The 19,404-nt window shown below is 35.0% G+C and overlaps 1 protein-coding gene across 3 annotated transcripts in view; it reads right to left on the bottom strand.

Annotated features, from left to right (window-relative positions):
* Positions 1 to 435: 435 nt before the first annotated feature.
* IPP (intracisternal A particle-promoted polypeptide) overlaps positions 436 to 19,404 on the bottom strand; it is a 63,500-nt gene continuing 44,531 nt past the window's right edge. For 2 of the 3 annotated variants that reach the window (XM_077149817.1, XM_077149819.1), the window contains 3 exons: positions 19,028 to 19,150; positions 16,574 to 16,794; positions 436 to 2,582 (listed from right to left, as the gene is read on the bottom strand). In XM_077149817.1, the coding sequence (XP_077005932.1) occupies positions 2,358 to 2,582; positions 16,574 to 16,794; positions 19,028 to 19,150 (569 nt within the window). In that variant the 3' untranslated portion in view covers positions 436 to 2,357. The other variant, XM_077149818.1, reaches the window with a different exon arrangement.

Here is a 19,404-nt window from a genome sequence, read left to right as displayed (position 1 = left end):
TGGTAACTTTCTTATATACTATAGAATTAGATCTAGTTCTGATCACTGAGAAGTTTACCAGTTAAAACCCGTGACTGAAACCAATACAGGATCCTTTTTTTAATAATGAGGAAAGGGAGCTCACACTCTTCAGAAGATACTTCTCAAATTATACTTGTTTAAGTGTTCTGATAAGGAAACTTTCTTTGCTTCTCCTAAATTGTATGAGTACTTACAAACTTAGCAAGGTTTTCCCTGATCTCAGTTAAATGCACCCTCTTCCAGAATAGGGGCAAGTCCTATTTTTAGACTTAATTGCCCATTTCCACTAACAAATAGCATTTGTTTAATGGAAATGCAACTGAGTGACAGTGTATGCTGCTTTAAGAAAATTTTTTAAGTACATTAGATTTTAATTTTTAAATGGACAGGATATGTAGATGTTGAGTTATCAGATATTTTAGAGGAAGATCAGTTTAATAGTTACACAGAAAATGAAATTAAATGTAAAAACAAATGTGCAAATCCCTAAATTGGAACAAAACTACAAAAACCTTGGCAATGCTACAGTTTGGTAATCTAAGAACACTGCTAATAAACTAATAAGTAATACAAAAAAAATCTAGATGCTTTATTAAACATCCTTTTTAAAACAATTTGTTATATAAGAAATAATAAGCATATTTACAAATGATCTATTTTCAGGGATTTTCTAGACCTGTTAAACCCAAACATTGATTCTTCTGTCATGTTTCTATCACAGCAGTGCAGAACACCTTCCTTTACAGTGCCACTCTATGTTGGTACTAAGCAATAATGAGAATTTAACTGTAGGAACATTTTGTAAATCTGTTAAGAATCAGCACAGATTCTCTGTGACTAGAAATATCAAAGGCACATGAGTTAGAGTTTAAGTTGTCTACAAATTATCTTGATACTTCATTCTTTGACATTTTATAGATCCCAAGCAGGCATTTTGACAGGCTTTCAGGATAATCCAAAGGGGATAGGGCTTTTTGTATACACTATGTAAAGTTTTTCTAATATACACATGGGCTTAAGTTACAAAATAAAATATCCTTTTGAGCCGATCCAAATATTTTGGATATGAGTGCTACCTAAGAGTCTTTAATGCTTACCAAAGATTTTCTATCTAAATCTATCAATGCCTCATAACAGTGTACCAAAAGGCTTTAGGAAATGGGAAAATCAGGAATATGCAAATCAAATTCTTCAGTCAGCTACTTAAACCTAAATATATGCAAGGCCTGTAAAATATATGGCTCCAACTAGCTAGTAGAAATAACCTAAAAGTGATAACCAGGTGCATGATGCATCTTCCTCTCAGAACTGAACAGAGAAGATTCTTTAGAAGGGTTCCCAGGAGGAAAAAGAGTTTTCCCCAACAGTTTTGGTTCAGAAGTCTTTGAATTTACAGTTATGAGTCAATGTATATAGAATGAATCAGTCTTCCCCAAGACAGTCTAAGCAGTAACTTAGTAAAGAGCTCATATTTAGCCTTATCCAAGAAGTACAAATAAACCTTCACAAAGCTTGATAACCTAATAAAATTCCTTCCCAAAGCCAAAATTAGGTATTTTTTATGACTATCTTAGGAAAAAAGGAAGAAATTTAACAGGTGCATAATACCTCCTGCAGGGCCCTATCACACATTAGATCATCCTGTTGTAATCAAAGACTGTCACGAAGAACCTCAGCATTAAGACAGGAAACAAGTGAGCAAAAGCTTTTTTTTACCCTGATATCAACAGGCAAAACTTATTTATCTATGTAGCTAGCTACTTCCCACATGCCACTCTAAGCATATATGCTGCCAATAAAGACTTTAAGACTAGTGAGAACTCCAGCAATCAAGTAAAAGGAAGTTGTTTAATTGGCTTTTTTCTCTAGGTTGGAAAGTGGTGCTCTGAGCTGAATCATAAATCCACAGAGATCTTTATAAACTGCATCACTGATATTCCTACATCACATAAAGGTCATGTTACAGTTTGAATTGTACTAGAGAAGCAGCTAAAGGGTTATTAAACTAAAAAGCTAAGAAGTATCTAACAAATCACTTTTATAAATAGGACTCTACCATAACTGCACAATTCTAGAGCATAAACAACATATCTATTGTTGGTAAGCTTTACGTGAGCTCTTAATTAGTTCAGGATATATTCAATATCCCTGCTCATTCAAATTCTTAGAAAAATCACCTGTTAGTCATTTATCCAACAGATAAGTTGAAGGTACCACCACCAAAGATATGTTTGATTTGTAAATAGCAGATCCTATATAAAAAAAAAAAATGTTTGATTTGCAAATATCAGATCCTATATTTTCAAAATATGTCTTGTGCTCTTATGCTTTATATTTCATAATACAGCAACACCTCCTTCACAACGACTGGTGATCATATTACCAATTTCTGTCCATGTATCTGAATGAGGATTATAAACTTCAACTGAGTCCAAGGTACCTGGAGCCAAGAAATCATGGCTGCAAGAGCGACCTCCAGAAACATACAGTAGCCCATTGACTGCCACAACACACATGCCTGCTCTGGGCACTTTCATTGAGGCAACTTCAACCCACTTTTCCTGGGTAAGAGAGAAAAAAATATATTTAGCAGAGTCTTAAAATGATAATAAAATCAGACCTTCTGGCTTTTTTTTTTTTCATATTTAAATTTCAAACTCACAATCCAGTCAGATAACTAAATAGAACATTTTAAAATAAATTTTAAAGTAGGAACAGACAAGTAGCAAGGAAAATAACTGAAAAACATGCCTATGATTATAATTATTAATTATGATCAAGAGGTGACCTAGAAATTCTGTATAGACCATCATTTTGAGAAATTAGTTCTGTGGAATAACGTGCACGCACACACAACAAAGCTCAAAGAGAGAGAGGCTTATATACCAAAGGACTTTTTAAAGGCTTTAATATGCTACTGTGACTTACAAATCTCCAAGAGAATGATAAAGCTACAATACTTGTCAACTTCATTTGACCAGGGAATCCTTTTTAAAGAACGTCTAGTGGAATTAGTGATCTGCAGAACTTATTTTCAGAAATGGTCATACAGAACAGAAGTTTAAGACTATGGACTGTTTTGTAAAGTCTGCAAACAAATTATTTTTTCATTTTAAAAGGTTGCTAAGAAAAAATAAAATAAAAAGAAGAATATGCTAAAAGAAGACGTTGTAAATAGCCCTAAAATATTTATTATCTGGCCCATTACATAAAAAGTTTGTTAATGGCTGGTATATATTGTTCCCTGAAGAAATTTTTAAAAGCTGCTGTAGCAAAATGACCAATAATGACCTACTCCAGGGAAAACATCTATAACCAGAAAATAAGAAAAAACTAATAAAGGTCTTGAAAAGTAATCAGGAAAGAAAAGAGCAAGTAGCTACATGAAAAATGAAAAGCTTATCAATCGAGAAATAAAACATGATGAAAGAAGTTTATGAAATCATAAAATGTGAAAATTGATTGTTTATTGGTACTAAAAAGTAAACTTTTCCAGAGCAGAGAATAAGCAACACATCCCAGGACCTACTATAGTGCCAGTATATTATACATAGTTAATAAATGTTTATTGATCTGAACTTAAATGAAATTTGGAAATACTAAAACCAGGGAAAATCCTTTGAAATTGAAGGACCAGTTTAAATTTGAAGGCCACTTGGTCATCTGAAATTACAGAACATATCATATAGTTGGAATAACTGGAAAAAAATGTTTTAAAAGACATATATTTACACAAAGATCCATAGGTTGTTTAGTTTACTAGGCTGCTCAAAACAAATACTATGAAATGGGCTGGCTTGAAAGATGGGAATTTACTAGCTTACGGGTTTTAAAACTGAGAAAATATCCAAATCAAGGCATCATCAATGTGATGCTTTCTTCTAGAAGATCAGTTGCCGGCAATCCTAGTCTCCTCTGCCCCGCAGCAAGGCATAAGGCAGCATCTGCTGGTCTCTTCCTTCCCTTCTGGGTTTCATTGATTTCAGGTTCTTGCTTCTATGGCTTTTTTTCTGTTTGTCTGAATTTCACTCTCTTATAATGGACTCCAACAACAGAATTAAAACCATTCTGAATGAGGTGGGTCATAACTGAAGTAGCCTCATCAAAAGGTCCTATGTATAATAAGTACACATCCAGAGGAATGGAATAAATTTAAGAATATGTTTTTCTGGGGTACATACAGATTCAAACCACCACACTCCACCCTCTGGACCCCAAGAAACATGTCCTTTCTACAAGCACAATCATTCATCCCATCATGTCCCAAAAGCCTTAAGTCATTTTAGAAACAATGTTTAGTACAAAGTCCCATCCAAATCAGTTGTAGGTGTGGTCTGTCCTGGGGCATAATTTCCCTCTGACTGTGGACCTATGAAACCTAGAAAACAAGGTATCTGCTTCCAACATACTAAGGAGGAACGGCCACAGGGTAAACATTCCCACTCCTATAGGGAGAAATTAGAAGGTAAACAGGGGTCAGGGGTCCCAAACAATTCAAAAACCCTGCAGGGCATACTCCATTATATTTCAAGGTCTCAGAGTTAGTTATGGAAAGATGTTTTGTCTTCCAGACCTAATGGAGCTGCAACTCCACCCTTTTTAAGTCCTTCCACAGCAGCCATGCTGTCCCCTTATACCAGGGTGAAAGGCTCCACCTTTCCAAGTATTTGAGTAATGGCTGGACTCTACACCATCCCTGGGGGCACAAGCTCAACCTTCTAAAACCACTGAGGTGGCAGCCAGACTCTCTGCAATCTCTGGGGAATAGGCTCCATCCTCTGAGAAAACTGGGTTATCAGCCACTCTCCACAATCCCTGGGGCACAGACTCCAATCTCTGAGAACATTGGGGTGGTAGCACTCTTGGTAACAATGGGGTGGCCTGCCCTGTCTAAGTGCTGGGCAGACGTACCCTTACCACAAACAGGGTGGGCTCATTCTCTTGGCCTGAGACTATGTCTTTGGTCCAGACCTCAGCTTCCACGGTTCTGCCCTTGAAGTGATTTTCCTTCCATCTGTCCCTTTTCTGTCCCTTTCAGTCCAGGCTGGTAGTGGTTCTGTTCATATGGATCTCACACACACAAAAAAACTTGTCAGTTCTTTATGTAGTACACACGGGGTCCAAACCACCAGACAAAAGAACTTTCCACAAATCCTTTCTGGGTAACTGTATTTCCATTCCTGATTTCCACAGAAATAGGTAGCTGGTTCCATACTCAGTTAAACCCTCAAATGGAGCACTATTCTCTGGGGACTCACTTTCTGAGAGCACAGAATTTTTAAAACCATCCATTTTTGGTTTCTTTGTGCCCAGAATTTCAGTTCTCAGTTTATCCCTTTACTTTCACCTTCTACTATAAGCTGCAAAGAGAAACCAAGTTATACTTAGCTTGGAAATCTCCTCAGTTAAATATCCAATCTCAATGCTTTCAAATTCTGCTTTCCATCCAACATCCGAACTCAATCTGCCAAGTTCTATGCCTCTTGAAAACAAAAATCACCTTTCTTCCAGTTTGCAATAACACATTGATCATTTTCTTCAAATGCCTCATCAAAAGTATTTCTAGCATACATATTTCTACAAATTATCTCTTCAAAGCAATCTAAGCTTTTCTATCAAACAGCTCACAATTCTTCCAGCTTCTACCCATCACCCAAAAACAAAGCCTTTTCCACACATTTGGTATTTGCAATAGCAGCTCTCCACTCTCCTGGTACTAAAACTTGTTTTAGTTTCCTAGGCTTCCCAAAGCAAACACCATGAAATGGATCAGCTTAAACAATGGGAATTTATTAGCATAAAGTTTTGAGACTGGGAAAATGTACAGTCAAGGCATCATCAAAGCGATGCTTTCTTCCCAGAGACTGGCTATCAGCAACCCTTGGCTCCTGGGCCACATGGATTTTTTTGCTGGTCTCTCCCTTCTCTTTCAGGTTTTGTTGATTTCAACTTCTTGCTTCTGTGGCTTTCTCTCTCTCATCTGAATTTCATTCTCTTATAATGGACTTCAAAATAGGATTAAGACTCAACCTGAATGAGGGAGTCATGAAGCGGCTACATCAAAAGGTCCTATGTACAGTGAGGTCTCACCCACCGGAATGGATTAAATTTAAGAACATGTTTTCTGGGGGTATGTACAGATTCAAACCAACACACTGGTTAAGAAAAATAAGAATATTTGGGTTATGTTTATCATTAGGGAGAACTAATCTTTGCTTTCTCATAAAATCACTCTTGACATGAATAAAGAGATCACCACACATTGTTTATCTTTCATTTCTATTAATGAAGTACAATTACAGTTTGCTTTTTATCCTTAATCACCTCAAAATAAACTTTGTATGACCAGAAATGCATTTTACATCATCTTTAGGATATGGATATAGAATGCAGAACTTTTAGCAGATAATAACAATAACAGTTCAAATTTATGTATGAAAAACCAAAGTAACATCATTAACATTTTCTTTGAAACTAAAACCTATTCATTTTGCACAAAAAGAACAGAAAATGCCCTCAAAAAGTTCATTTTCTGTAGTTCCAATTAAGATGATGCAGCAGGTGAAAAGAATTTAAAATTCACCAGCGTTTTAAACTTATCAGATATGAGAATCAAAATCCCTTTCTTTTAGAACAAGACAAGGTTGTCCAATCTCACCACTTCCAGGTTGGAGTGTTGTACTGGAGGTTTCAGCCAGGGCAATTGGGAAGGAAAATGAATAAAAGGCACCCAGATTGGAAGGAAAGAAAGAAAGAAGTAAAGCTATCTCTAATTATAGATCATCTCTATATGATCTTGTATATAGAAAACTCTAAGGAATCCACGAAAAAACTATTAGACTGCAAGTACAGCAAGGTTGTAGAATACAAAATCAACATAGAAAATCAAATGTATTTCTATTCACTAGTAATGAACAATCCAAAAATAAAATTAAGAAAAATATTGCATTTACCACAGCATCAAAAGGAATAAAATATTGAAGAATAAACTTAATCAATGAAATTCAAGGACTGAAAAACACAAAACACTATTGAAAAAAACTGAATACCTAAATAAATGAAAAAACATCTAATGTACATGGGTTGGAACATTCAGTATTGTCGACATGACAATACTCACCAAACTGATCTTCAGATTCAAAGCAATGCCTATGAAAATCTCAGCTGGCTTTGCAAAAATGCAGAAGCTAAACATAAATTCATATGGAAATTCAAAGGACACAAAACAGTCATGACCAAAAAAAAAAAAAAAGAATAAAGTCAGAGGACTCACACTTGACAACCAATTTCAAAACTTACTACAAAGCTACAGTAATCAAGAAAGCCTGATATTGGCATAAGGACACATATTTAGTTAAATTAATAGACTTGACAGTACAGAAATAAACCATCACATCTACACCTAGTTGATTTTCAACAAGGGTGCTGAGTCTATTAAATGGGGAAAGAATAGTCTCTTCAACAAAAGCTGCTGGTACAACTACATATCCACTTGCAAAAGAACAAAGTTGGACCCCTACCATCTACTATATAAAAACATTAATTCAAAATGAATCAAAGACCTAAATGTAACACATAAACCATAAAACTATTAGAAGAAACCATGAGCACAAATCTTCACAATCTTGGATTCTTAATCCAATGGTTTCTTAAATACAACACAAAAAGCAGATATTACAAAAGGAAAAATAAATTGGGCACAATCAAAATTTAAAACTTTTAAGGTTCTGCCCAGATCAAGAAGGCAGAATGAGACACTACTGGGCTCCATCCTTTGAATAATTAGCAAAAACTAAAAGAAATATCATTCTAAAAGCTCCACAAAACAGTAGAGGACCATAATAAAAGGAAAAGCACCAAATCAAGAAAAAGGTTACTTAAAAGAGATAGGATCAGCATCTTGGCTGGCCCCTACCCCATCTCCCCCATCTGCTTAGTCCAAGGCCAGCCCATATTCCCAGTGTATTTCTGTGGTCCCACTTATAGAGGGAATTGAGTAACCCTGGTGCACATACTAGGAGCACATATGGCTGGCCCAATCAATTTGGTAGTATCTCAGAATGTAGGATGTAGAACATACAATGCAGTATATCCTCAGAATGTAGGACATACAACCAGTGCCAAGGACTATGAGGAAACTGTTTCACAGAAAAGGGAAGGCACTAGTATCCATGTAAATGGAGGAAGTCTTAGGGCCACATGTACATGCCCAAAATAGGATGCAAGTGCAGAAAGGATCAGGGAGGCCTCTCTGCTCTGGCTGTGAGCTATTTTCCAAACTCATTGTATGGATAAGCTTTGAAGGAGAGCATTTGCACAGGTCAATCTGCACAAAAAGGGAAAGGTGTTGTCTTTTTTCCTTCCTTTTTTTGTTTTGTTGTAACCTCTTGGCATTTTAGGAAAACTGTCATATACTAACTGGATACAAGCTTAAGAAACAGAAACCTCAGAGTCTAAATTCCAGCAATAATACATTGAAATATCAAATGTCTAGGTTTCAACAAAAGATTAGCTTTATATCAATGTTAAATTTCTTGAACTTGATAACCGCATTTAAAGTTGATACATAAGTGAATATACTTGTTCAGAGGATACGTATGTGCAACCTACTCTCAAATGTTCAGAAAATAAATATATAGATGATAGACATAGACAGAATGATACAATAAATGGGGAAAAATGTTAAACTTGGTGGATCTGGGTACCCAAGGGGGGGCGGGGGTGATACATGAGGAGGTAGGTTGGAGTTCCCTTTATGGAGTTTGTATTATTTTGCAACTCTCCTGTAAGTCTGAAATTATTTAAAAATAAAAAGTTAAAAAAACAAGCATCCATTCTCAAAAGGACCAATTCAATTTGCAAATAGCTACTTAAAAACTAAACTCAATACTTACTCAAAATCCAAGCACATAACAACATAATATTGACAATGTCCAGCATCCTATAAAAATTGCTAGAAATGGGGCAGGCCATGGTGGCTCAGCAGGCAGAGTTCCTGCTTGCCATGCTGGAGACCTGGGTTCGGTTCCTGGCGCCTGCCCATGCAAAAAGAAAAATTACTAGAAATGTGTAGAAGCAGGAAAAATGTGGGTCAAACTAAGGGAAAGTGTCACTAGAAACACACAAAAAATTACAATGGAATTAGCAGACAAGGACTTTAAAACTACCTTTACTAATATGTTCAAGAAACCTCAAGGGAAAGATAAATAGGATGAGGACAGAAATGAAAGATAATGAATTCATAAATAGATCATATTGAGCTGAAAAATACAATATCTGATATGAAAAAGTCCCTAGATGGCTTTAGGCATAGCGAGTTAGAAGTTTAACAAACTTTGAAGAATAAGAATAGAAATGTAACCAAACCGAAGCAGGGAGAAAAAATATCGGAATAAAATTAATAGCACCTCAGTGACCTATGGGACAATTTATTTGTCTTACATACACATAATTGGAGTCAGTAAAGGGGTGGGAGAATATTTGAAGAAATAATGGCATAAAAGATCCCAATTTGATGAAAGTTATAATCCCACAGATCCAAGATATTCAGTGGATTCTAAGCAGGTTAAATTACAACTCCAAGACAAATCATAATCAAATTACTGAAAACTTATTATAAAGGGAAAATCTTAAAAGTTGCCAGAGGAACAGACACATTACATGTGAGGGAATAAAGATAAGAATGACTTGATTTCCCATCAGAAACAACGCAAGCAAGAAGACAAATGCACTTCTCTAAGGGACTGAAAGAAAACAAAAACTATCACCTAAAAGTTGAGAGACTTCATTGCCATCAGACTTGCACTAAAATAAATATTAAAGAAGTTCTTCAGGCTAAGGGAAAATTACAAGATGTAGAAACTCATTTCTACATAAAAGACTGAACAGAAGCAGAAATAATAAATATATGGGCAATTATTAAAGACTTTCCCATTAAACAATTTTAAAGCTAGTTGATTGTTTAAGGCAAATATAACTACAATGTACTGTGGGTTTTACAACATACATAGAAGTAAACTATAGGATGACAATAGTTCAAAGGTCTATTATAAACGGATGGGTATTTCGGTAAGTTTCATACATTAAAAGTTACATGGTGTGATATTACTTGAAGATAGATTGTGATACATTAAAAATACATATTGTTTGTGAAAACCTCATGTCTATTGCTTCTTTTATCCAGGGTATGGAGATGAGTAAAAAAAAAAATATGGATAAAGAATAAATAAATAGATAAGGAGGAGAAAAAACAATGGAGGAAATTATCACTGAAAATTTCCCAACTCTTATGAAAGACTTAAAATTACAGATCCAAGAAGTGCAGTGTACCTCAAAGAGAATAGATCCAAATAGACATACTCCAAAACATTTAATAATCAGAATGTTAGAGGTCAAAGAGAAAGAGAGGATCTTGAAAGCAGCAAGAGAAAAGCAATCCATCACATACAAGGGAAGCCCAATAAGACTATGCGCAGATCTCTCAGCAGAAACCACGGAGAGAAGAAGACAGTGGGATAATATATTTAAATTATTAAAAGAGAAAAACTGCCAACCAAGAATTCTATATCCAGCAAAACTGTCCTTCAAAAATGAGGGAGAAATTAAAACATTTTCAGACAAAAAAATCACTGAGAGAATTTGTGACCAAGAGACCAGCTCTGCAAGAAATACTAAAGGGAACACTAGAGACAGATACGAAGACAGAAGAGAGAGGTGTGGAAAAGAGTGTAGAAAGGAAGACTATGAGTTAAGGTAAAAAGAAGGAAAATTAGATATGACATATAAAATCCAGAAGGTAAACGAGCAGAAGAAAGTACTACCCATGCAGTAATAACACTGAATGTTAATGGATTAAACTCTCCAATCAAAAGACATAGTCTGGCAGAATGGATTAAAAAACAGGACCCATGTATATGCTGTCTCTACTCAAAGGACATGAGGTCAAGGACACAAATGGACATTTACACACCAATGTTTATAGCAGCATTATTAACAATTACCAAGAGATGGCAACAGCCAAAATGTCCATCAACAGAGAGTTGGCTAAACAAACTGTGACATTTACATAAGATGGAATATTATGCAGCTGTAAGACAGAATAAAGTTACGAAGTATGTAACAACATGAATGGCCCTTAAGGACATTATGCTGAGTGTGATTAGCCAGAAACAAAAGGACAAATACTGTATGGTCTCACTGATATGAACTGACATTAGTGAATAAACTTGGAATATTTCCTTGGTAACAGAGACCATCAGGAGATAGAAATAGGGTAAGATAGTGGGTAATTGGAGCTGAAGGGATACAGACTGTGCATCAGGACTGGATATAAAAACTCAGAAATGGACAGCACAATACTACCTAACTGTAATGTAATTATGTTAAAACACTGAATGAAGCTGCATGTGAGAATGATAGAGGGAGGAGGGCTGGGGACATAAATGAAATCAGAAAGAAAGATAGATGGTAAAGATCGAGATGGTATAATCTAGGAATGCCTAGAGTGTATAATAGTGAAATGTACAATGTACAAATTTTAAAAATCTTTTGGCATGAGGAAGAACAAAGGAATGTCATTATTGTAGGGTGCTGAAAATAGATGATAATTAATACTTTAAAATGTCACCTTATGTGTGAGACTAAAGCAAAAAATGTTTGTTACAAAATTTATATTTTGACTAGAGCATTTCCTAATATAACTCATGTAGATAGTTTGATTGAATGTCATAAGTACTTGGAATCTCAGGTAGCACATGAGATTTTGTTGGTTTGTCCAGAATGATTTCCCGATGAATCCCAGAGTGATTTGATCAGTGACTGGAAAAGTATTTGCAAGCCCCCTTCGGGGAATGGTGAGAGTGGGGAGAAATTCAACTTCCCCAAGTTGAATTCTTGACATTCTCACAAGCAGTGTGGACAACCAAAGCTATAGGCTGAGCCCCCAGTCTTAGGGTTTGTTCACATGAAACTTAACCCCACAAAGAATAGGTCAAGTCTACTCAAAATTTAGGCCTAAGAGTCACCCCCAAGAGAGCCTCTTTTGTTACTTAGATGTGGCCTCTCTCTCCAGCCAACATGACGAGCAGTCTCATCACCCTCCCCCTCTCTGCGTGGGACATGACTACCAGGGATGTGGACCTTCCTGGCAATGTGGGACAGAGATCCTGGAATAAGCTGAGACTCAGCATCAAGGGACTGAGAAAAACCCTAGAATGAGCTGAGAATTAACATCAAGGGATTGAGAGAACCTTCTCGACCAAAGAGGGAAGAGTGAAATGAGACTAAGTGTCAATGGCTGAGAGATTCCAAACAGAGTTGAGAGGTTATCCTGGAGGTTATTCTTATGCATTAAGTAGATATCACCTTGTTGTTCAAGATGTAGCGGAGAGGCTGGAGGGAACTGCCTGAAAATGTAGTGCTGTGTTCCAGTAGCCATGTTTCTTGATGATGACTGAACAATGATATAGCTTTCACAACGAGACTCTGAATGTGAAAACCTTATGTCTGATGCTCCTTTTAGCTACTATATCAACAGAAGAGTAGAACATATGGAATAAAAATAAATAATAGGGGGAACAAATGTTAAAATAAATTCAGTTTGAAATGCTAGTGGTAAATGAAAGCGAGGGGTAAGGGGTATGGTATGTATAATCTTTTTTTTTCTCTGTTATCATTTTATTTCTTTTTCTGTTGTCTTTTTATTTCTTTTTCTAAATCTATGCAAATGTTCTAAGAAATGATGAATATGCAACTATGGGATGATATTAAGAGTTACTGATTGTATATGTAGAATGGAATGATATTTTAATGTTTTGTTTGTTAATTTTTTTTAATTAATAAAAAAAGTTAAAAAAAGAATAAATAAATAATGGGGGCAAAGGGTAAAATAAATTAATAAATAAGGTAGATGGAAATACTAGTAGTCAATGAGAGGGAGTTGTAAGGGGTATAGTATGTATGCGCTTTTTCTCTTTATTTCTTTTTCTGGAGTGATGCAAATGTTCTAAAAAATGATCATGGTGATGAACACACAACTATGTGATGATATTATGAGCCATGTGACTATACAGCATTATGGAATGTATGTGTGTGAAGATCTATAAATAAAAATATATATTTTTAAAGTGTATGAAAAAAAACAGTATCTGGAGGCCTCCCAACTCCCACACCTTTGTCTTTGAAAGAATGTCTACATGTCCTCTTATACGTGTACCTAATAAATTTTGTTTGCTCATTTAAAAAAAAAAATTGTAGAAACTAAAGTACCCAGTAAAAGAAAAAGGAAAAGAGAAACATCTAATTAGACAATAAAAGAGGAAAAACTAGAATATTAAAAACACTAAAATAATCAACATAAAGTTATAAAAGAGGAAAAAGAGAACAAAAACCAGACTGTACAAGATAGGAGACTAAAAACCAGCCATTTCTACATATACATCAAATAAAAAATAAAAATAGTATAAACTATAAATATAGACTACTTTTAAAAGTCAAACATTGTCAGACTGTGACTACAAGCCACTGCTTTTCTAGTATATGGAGTTTTTAAGATTCCCAAACCAGTCAAGTCTATTCCAAACCAAAAAAAGGGGGTTCCAAGAAGGTGGTGACTTAGGCCTGAAAAAGGATGGCAAGCAGCACAAGCACAGCCTCAAGGAAAGTTACTCCATCTCCACATATAAGGTCACCCTGACACCAACACCAGCCACTCACTCAAGGCCATGAACTTGTTTCAATGACAGCTTTGGGTACGTTGTGGGCAAGGTGTCTCACCTGGCTTATTACAACAAGCACTTGACCATCACCTACAGGGAGAAACAGAGAGCACTGACTCTGCTGCTGCCCAAGGAGCTGTTCAAGCATGCTTTGTCCGAAGGCACCAAAGCTGTCACCAAGAACACAGCTCCAAGCAAACTTGCCAAAAAGAGCAAACAGGTTTTAGATGAGTCTTTTCTACTATTGGTTATTGCTGGAAACTGTTTTATATCATAAATAAATCAACAAAAATAAGTGATACTAGAAGATAGATAAACTAGATTTTTAACAATCAAGGAAAGCTCAATATGCACCTGGCCAAAAACTTACATTTTCTTTCTGATATAAAAATAGTAGATGTCTATTATAGAAATTTGTGAAAAGAAAAACACATAATGAAGAAAATTAAAATGAAAAGTAAGCAACCCACAACTATATGCTATCTACAAGAGAAACATTTTATAAGGACAGATAAATTAAAAGCAGAAGGAAAGAAAACCCCAGTCAGAAGAAAACTGGAACGGCTACATTAGCATCAGCAAAATATACTTCAGAACAAAGAACATTAACAGGGACAAAGAGAACATTTCATGATAATAAAAGGCTCAAGTCATCAAGAAGACATAATAACCCAACTCTTATACACCCAGTAACAGAGCTTCAAAATATGTGAATCAAAGCCTAATAAAACTAATATAAGAAATAAACAAACCCATAATTACAGATGGATTACAACACAGATTACAACAGATCACAAAACTGCTTTTGTGTAGTTGACAGAACAATTGGACAGAAAGTCAGTCGACTAAGGGAGATCTAAACAACACTGAAAAACAACTTGACCAACTAACATTTTTTTTTAAGTTTTAAACTTTTTTTTATTAATTAAAAAAAGTTAACAAACAAAACATTTAGATATCATTCCATTCTACATATACAATTAGTAATTCTTAATATCATCACATAGTTGCCTATTTATCATTTCTTAGTACATTTGCATCGATTTAGAAAAAGAAATAAAAAGACAACAGAAAAAGAAATAAAATGATAATAGAGAAAAAAAAGACTATACATACCATACCCCTTACCCCTCGCTTTCATTTACCACTAGCATTTCAAACTGAATTTATTTTAACATTTGTTCCCCCTATTATTTATTTTTATTCCATATGTTCTACTCTTCTGTTGATATAGTAGCTAAAAGGAGCATCAGACATAAGGTTTTCACATTCAGAGTCTCGTTGTGAAAGCTATATCATTGTTCAATCATCATCAAGAAACATGGCTACTGGAACACAGCACTACATTTTCAGGCAGTTCCCTCCAGCCTCTCCGCTACATCTTGAACAACAAGGTGATATCTACTTAATGCATAAGAATAACCTCCAGGATAACCTCTCAACTCTGTTTGGAATCTCTCAGCCATTGACACTTAGTCTCATTTCACTCTTCCCTCTTTGGTCGAGAAGGTTCTCTCAATCCCTTGATGTTAATTCTCAGCTCATTCTAGGGTTTTTCTCAGTCCCTTGATGCTGAGTCTCAGCTTATTCCAGGATCTCTGTCCCACATTGCCAGGAAGGTCCACATTCCTGGTAGTCATGTCCCACGCAGAGAGGGGGAGGGTGATGAGACTGCTCGTCATGTTGGCTGGAGAGAGAGGCCACATCTAAGCAACAAAAGAGGCTCTCTTGGGGGTGACTCTTAGGCCTAAATTTTGAGTAGACTTGACCTATTCTTTGTGGGGTTAAGTTTCATGTGAACAAACCCTAAGACTGGGGGCTCAGCCTATAGCTTTGGTTGTCCACACTGCTTGTGAGAATATCAAGAATTCAACTTGGGGAAGTTGAATTTCTCCCCACTCTCACCATTCCCCGAAGGGGGCTTGCAAACACTTTTCCAGTCACTGATCAAATCATTCTGGGATTCATCGGGGGATCACTCTGGACAGACCAACAAAATCTCATGTGCTACCTGAGATTCCAAGTACTTATGACATTCAATCAAACTATCTACATGAGTTATATTAGGAAATACTCTAGTCAAAATATAAATTTTGTAACAAACATTTTTTGCTTTAGTCTCACACATAAGGTGACATTTTGAAGTATTAATTATCATTTATTTTCAGCACCCTGCAATAATGACATTCCTTTCCAACTAACATTTATAGAACATTATACCCAACAACACCAGAATACAAATGCTTTTCAAGTGCACACGAGACATTTACCAAGCCAGAAACCACACAAAGTCTGTTCTCTAATCACAATGGAATTAAATTAGAAATCAGTAACAAATGATTTCTGGAAAATTCTCAGGTATTTGGAAATTAAATAAAATACTTCTAACAACCATTGGTCAAAGAAGAATTTACCACAGAAATTAGAATACGTTTCAAGAGAAATGCTAAATAAAGCACAGCATGTAAAAATCTGTGGGATGTAGTTAAAGCAGTGCTTGAGGGAAATTTATAGCTTAAAGGATTATATTATAGAAGAAAAAAGTTCTATAATCAATTATTTAAGTATCCATTTAAAAAATCTAGTAAAGAATAGCAAACTAAACCCAAAATAAGTAGAATAAAGGAAAAAATAAAGAGCAGAAAGCAATGAAATAGAAAATGAACACGTAGTAGAAAAATTCAATGACACCAAAAACTGTTTCTTTGAAATGAAAAAATAAGAAAAGAGAAGACACAAATTATCAATATTATGAATGAAAGAAAGCAAATTGTTACAGATCTTACACACATCAAAAACATTAAAAAATACTAAATATTCAAAATCATCCAACTTACCTCTTCAAAGGAATATTTTTCTACAGTATGAAGAGCATCTTGTGTTTCATTCCATCCTCCAATAGAGTAGATGCAGTCATTGAGTGCAGCCACTCCAAGATATGCTCTCCTAGTTCCCATTGGAGGAAGTGGAGACCAACGCTTGGAAAGTGGATCATAAACTTCAAAAGAACAAAGCTCTATTCCTTCATTGCTGATGCCCCCAATTACATAAATTAAACCTGCCAATGAGATATTTTCATTCAGACATTACAGAAACTAGGATACAAATAATTAATAATAAAAAAGTAATACTTGTGATCTAAGTTTGCTATGCTGATGCTTTATTTAATGCATGGCTTACTATATTATTTTAGAGAGAAAATCAATTTCTATCTAGCTCATCACATCTCACATTTAAGCATGTAAAAGAATTTGAGTAAAAATTTAAAGTGGCATTGAATTTTTAAAGAACTTAAAGATGCTATAACAAAACACTCTGCCCTGACAAGGATTTCCCATCTTATTGGCTGCTTGGTGATTAGAGCATCCAAATCCATTGTTATTATCTGCAGGTAAAAAAAGGGAAGGAAGAGGATTTTTCTCCTAAAAAAAGTCATGCACTTAAGTAGGGAATGACATGGCAGTGTTTGGTGACAGCCTACCTGCTGCTTAAATGGACTAAATTAGAATAAAAAAACTGAATTTAAATTAAAATAGTTACTGGGCTAGATTAAGGTATCAGGATCAATTACTATAGTACAGAATGTAATTTATAGAGAGTCCCTTATTAAATTTTATTTGAAACTCACAGTTCTTACAATCTACAATTATTTTTGAGTGCCCACCATCTTTCCTATGTTCTAGAGTAATGAGTTATTAGTTATAAAGAATGGCATTTAAAAAGGAAACTTGGCATCAACTGAAGAATGGATAAATAAAATATGGTATATACATATGATAGAATATTATTCAGCCATAAAAAAGAATGAAGTCATGATACCTGTGATAACATGTACCTTGAAGACATCATGTTGAGTGAAATAAGCCAGACACAAAAGGACAAATACAATATGATCTCACTGATTTGAAACTATTTGAATAAGCAAACTCAGAGTCAGATTGTAGAATATAAGATTTTAGATGGGATGGAGTAGGGCTGGGGAATGGGAAGTTAAGGCTTAAAAGGTACCAGATTCCTATTTAGAATGAAGGAAATGTATTGGTAAGCGGATGGTAGTAATGGTAGCATAACACTGCGAATGCAGTTAGGAGCACTGAAATTATATCTGAATATGATTAAAAAGAGAAATGTTAGATTGTACATATGCTAACAGAATATATATTTTTTAAAATCCACTACACAGCGAACCCTAATTTAAAGCATGGACTTTAATTAATGGTACAATTATAAAAATGTGTTATCGTCGACTGTTACAAATGTTCCACACCAATGCAAGGTGTTGTTGGTGGGGTGGTATATGGGAATTCTGCATTTTATCACGATTGTTCTGTAAACCTACAGTCTCTCTAATAAAGAGGGAAAAAAGGAAACTTGGGCTAAATGTTAGTAAACTTGGGTTTAGTTCCAGCTTTGCCAGTAACCAGTTATGAGAAAAGAGAACTCACATCTCCCTGATCTTCAGCTTCATCATTTATAAATGAAAAGGTTGAAATAGATAATCACCAAGATTCTTCTCTATCTCTATGGTTTTAGATGAGAATATAAAAATAATGCATAAGAAGCAACTAGAGAACAATAAAATATTAAATAATAGTATGTAGTTTATATCATGTAATTTGCACATTTAAATGCTACTGGAAATCAGAGATACTCCCAAAGCAGAAGGAACATGCGCTGGGACATAAGCGGGTTGAGCTATCAATCAGCTATGGGCAGATAGCTTACTACTTCACAGGTGCATACAAATCTGCTTTCTGACCCTGGACAAAGAATTAGGTTCTGTTTGACAGTATGTACTACCTATCTCTTAGGATACAGTAGACAAAATAATGTCTGTATACTACATTAATAGGCAGTATGGTATTTTTCAAATATGTCATAGAATTCTATTCTGTGTGGGCTGAATTTTAATGCATTTATAAAAACAATGAAAATACATCTAAGAAACAGACTGTAAAGACCGTTTTTGGTATTCTCTTCCTACTTAGAAATACTAAGGCTTCATGGGAAAGACAGTGACAATAATGGATGCTAATTCAATTGCTTATTTTGCTAGTCAGGTTTTTTGCTTACCGGGAATTTTTAATTCTAGCCTTGTCTATTTGGAAACATAGATTCTTTTGGTAATAGGAAATAAAGGTCAATGATAAAAATGATATAAAGCAGAACTTCTATACTGCTCATGTCAATAATTCAATATTAACAGACGTAAAATATACTTTTGTGTAAACAAAGCCTCAAACTCAATTTTAAATATATATTTTGAATAAATATATTTATAAAGTAAATACCTTGCATCTCACAGCACCCAAAATAGTAGCGTGACACAGCCATGTTGCCAACTACTTCCCACTTATTTTCATCAGGATCAAATCGCTCAATGGTGTTCCCTATCTCAGCTCCAACCCAACCACCTGCAACCAAACAGAAAAGTGTTTATTTCTGGAATGAAAGCATCTTATTTCTAAAAATGCGTATCACATAATTAATTGTTCAATATTACAAGAAAAGTTATAATGTGACTATGAGTAGAACTCAGTTATTTTAATCCCCTGCCTAATGTTCACTGGAGATAAATACATATATTTCAACATATTGCATGGGGAATATAGTATTTTGAAAAAACTACCTTTGAAACAACTTCTGCATAGTTACAATGGTTATCCTA

The sequence above is a fragment of the Tamandua tetradactyla genome, chromosome 2 (genome assembly GCF_023851605.1).
Source record: "Tamandua tetradactyla isolate mTamTet1 chromosome 2, mTamTet1.pri, whole genome shotgun sequence".
NCBI classification, from domain to species: domain Eukaryota; kingdom Metazoa; phylum Chordata; class Mammalia; order Pilosa; family Myrmecophagidae; genus Tamandua; species Tamandua tetradactyla.
This window is presented reverse-complemented; position numbering and strand designations above follow the sequence as displayed.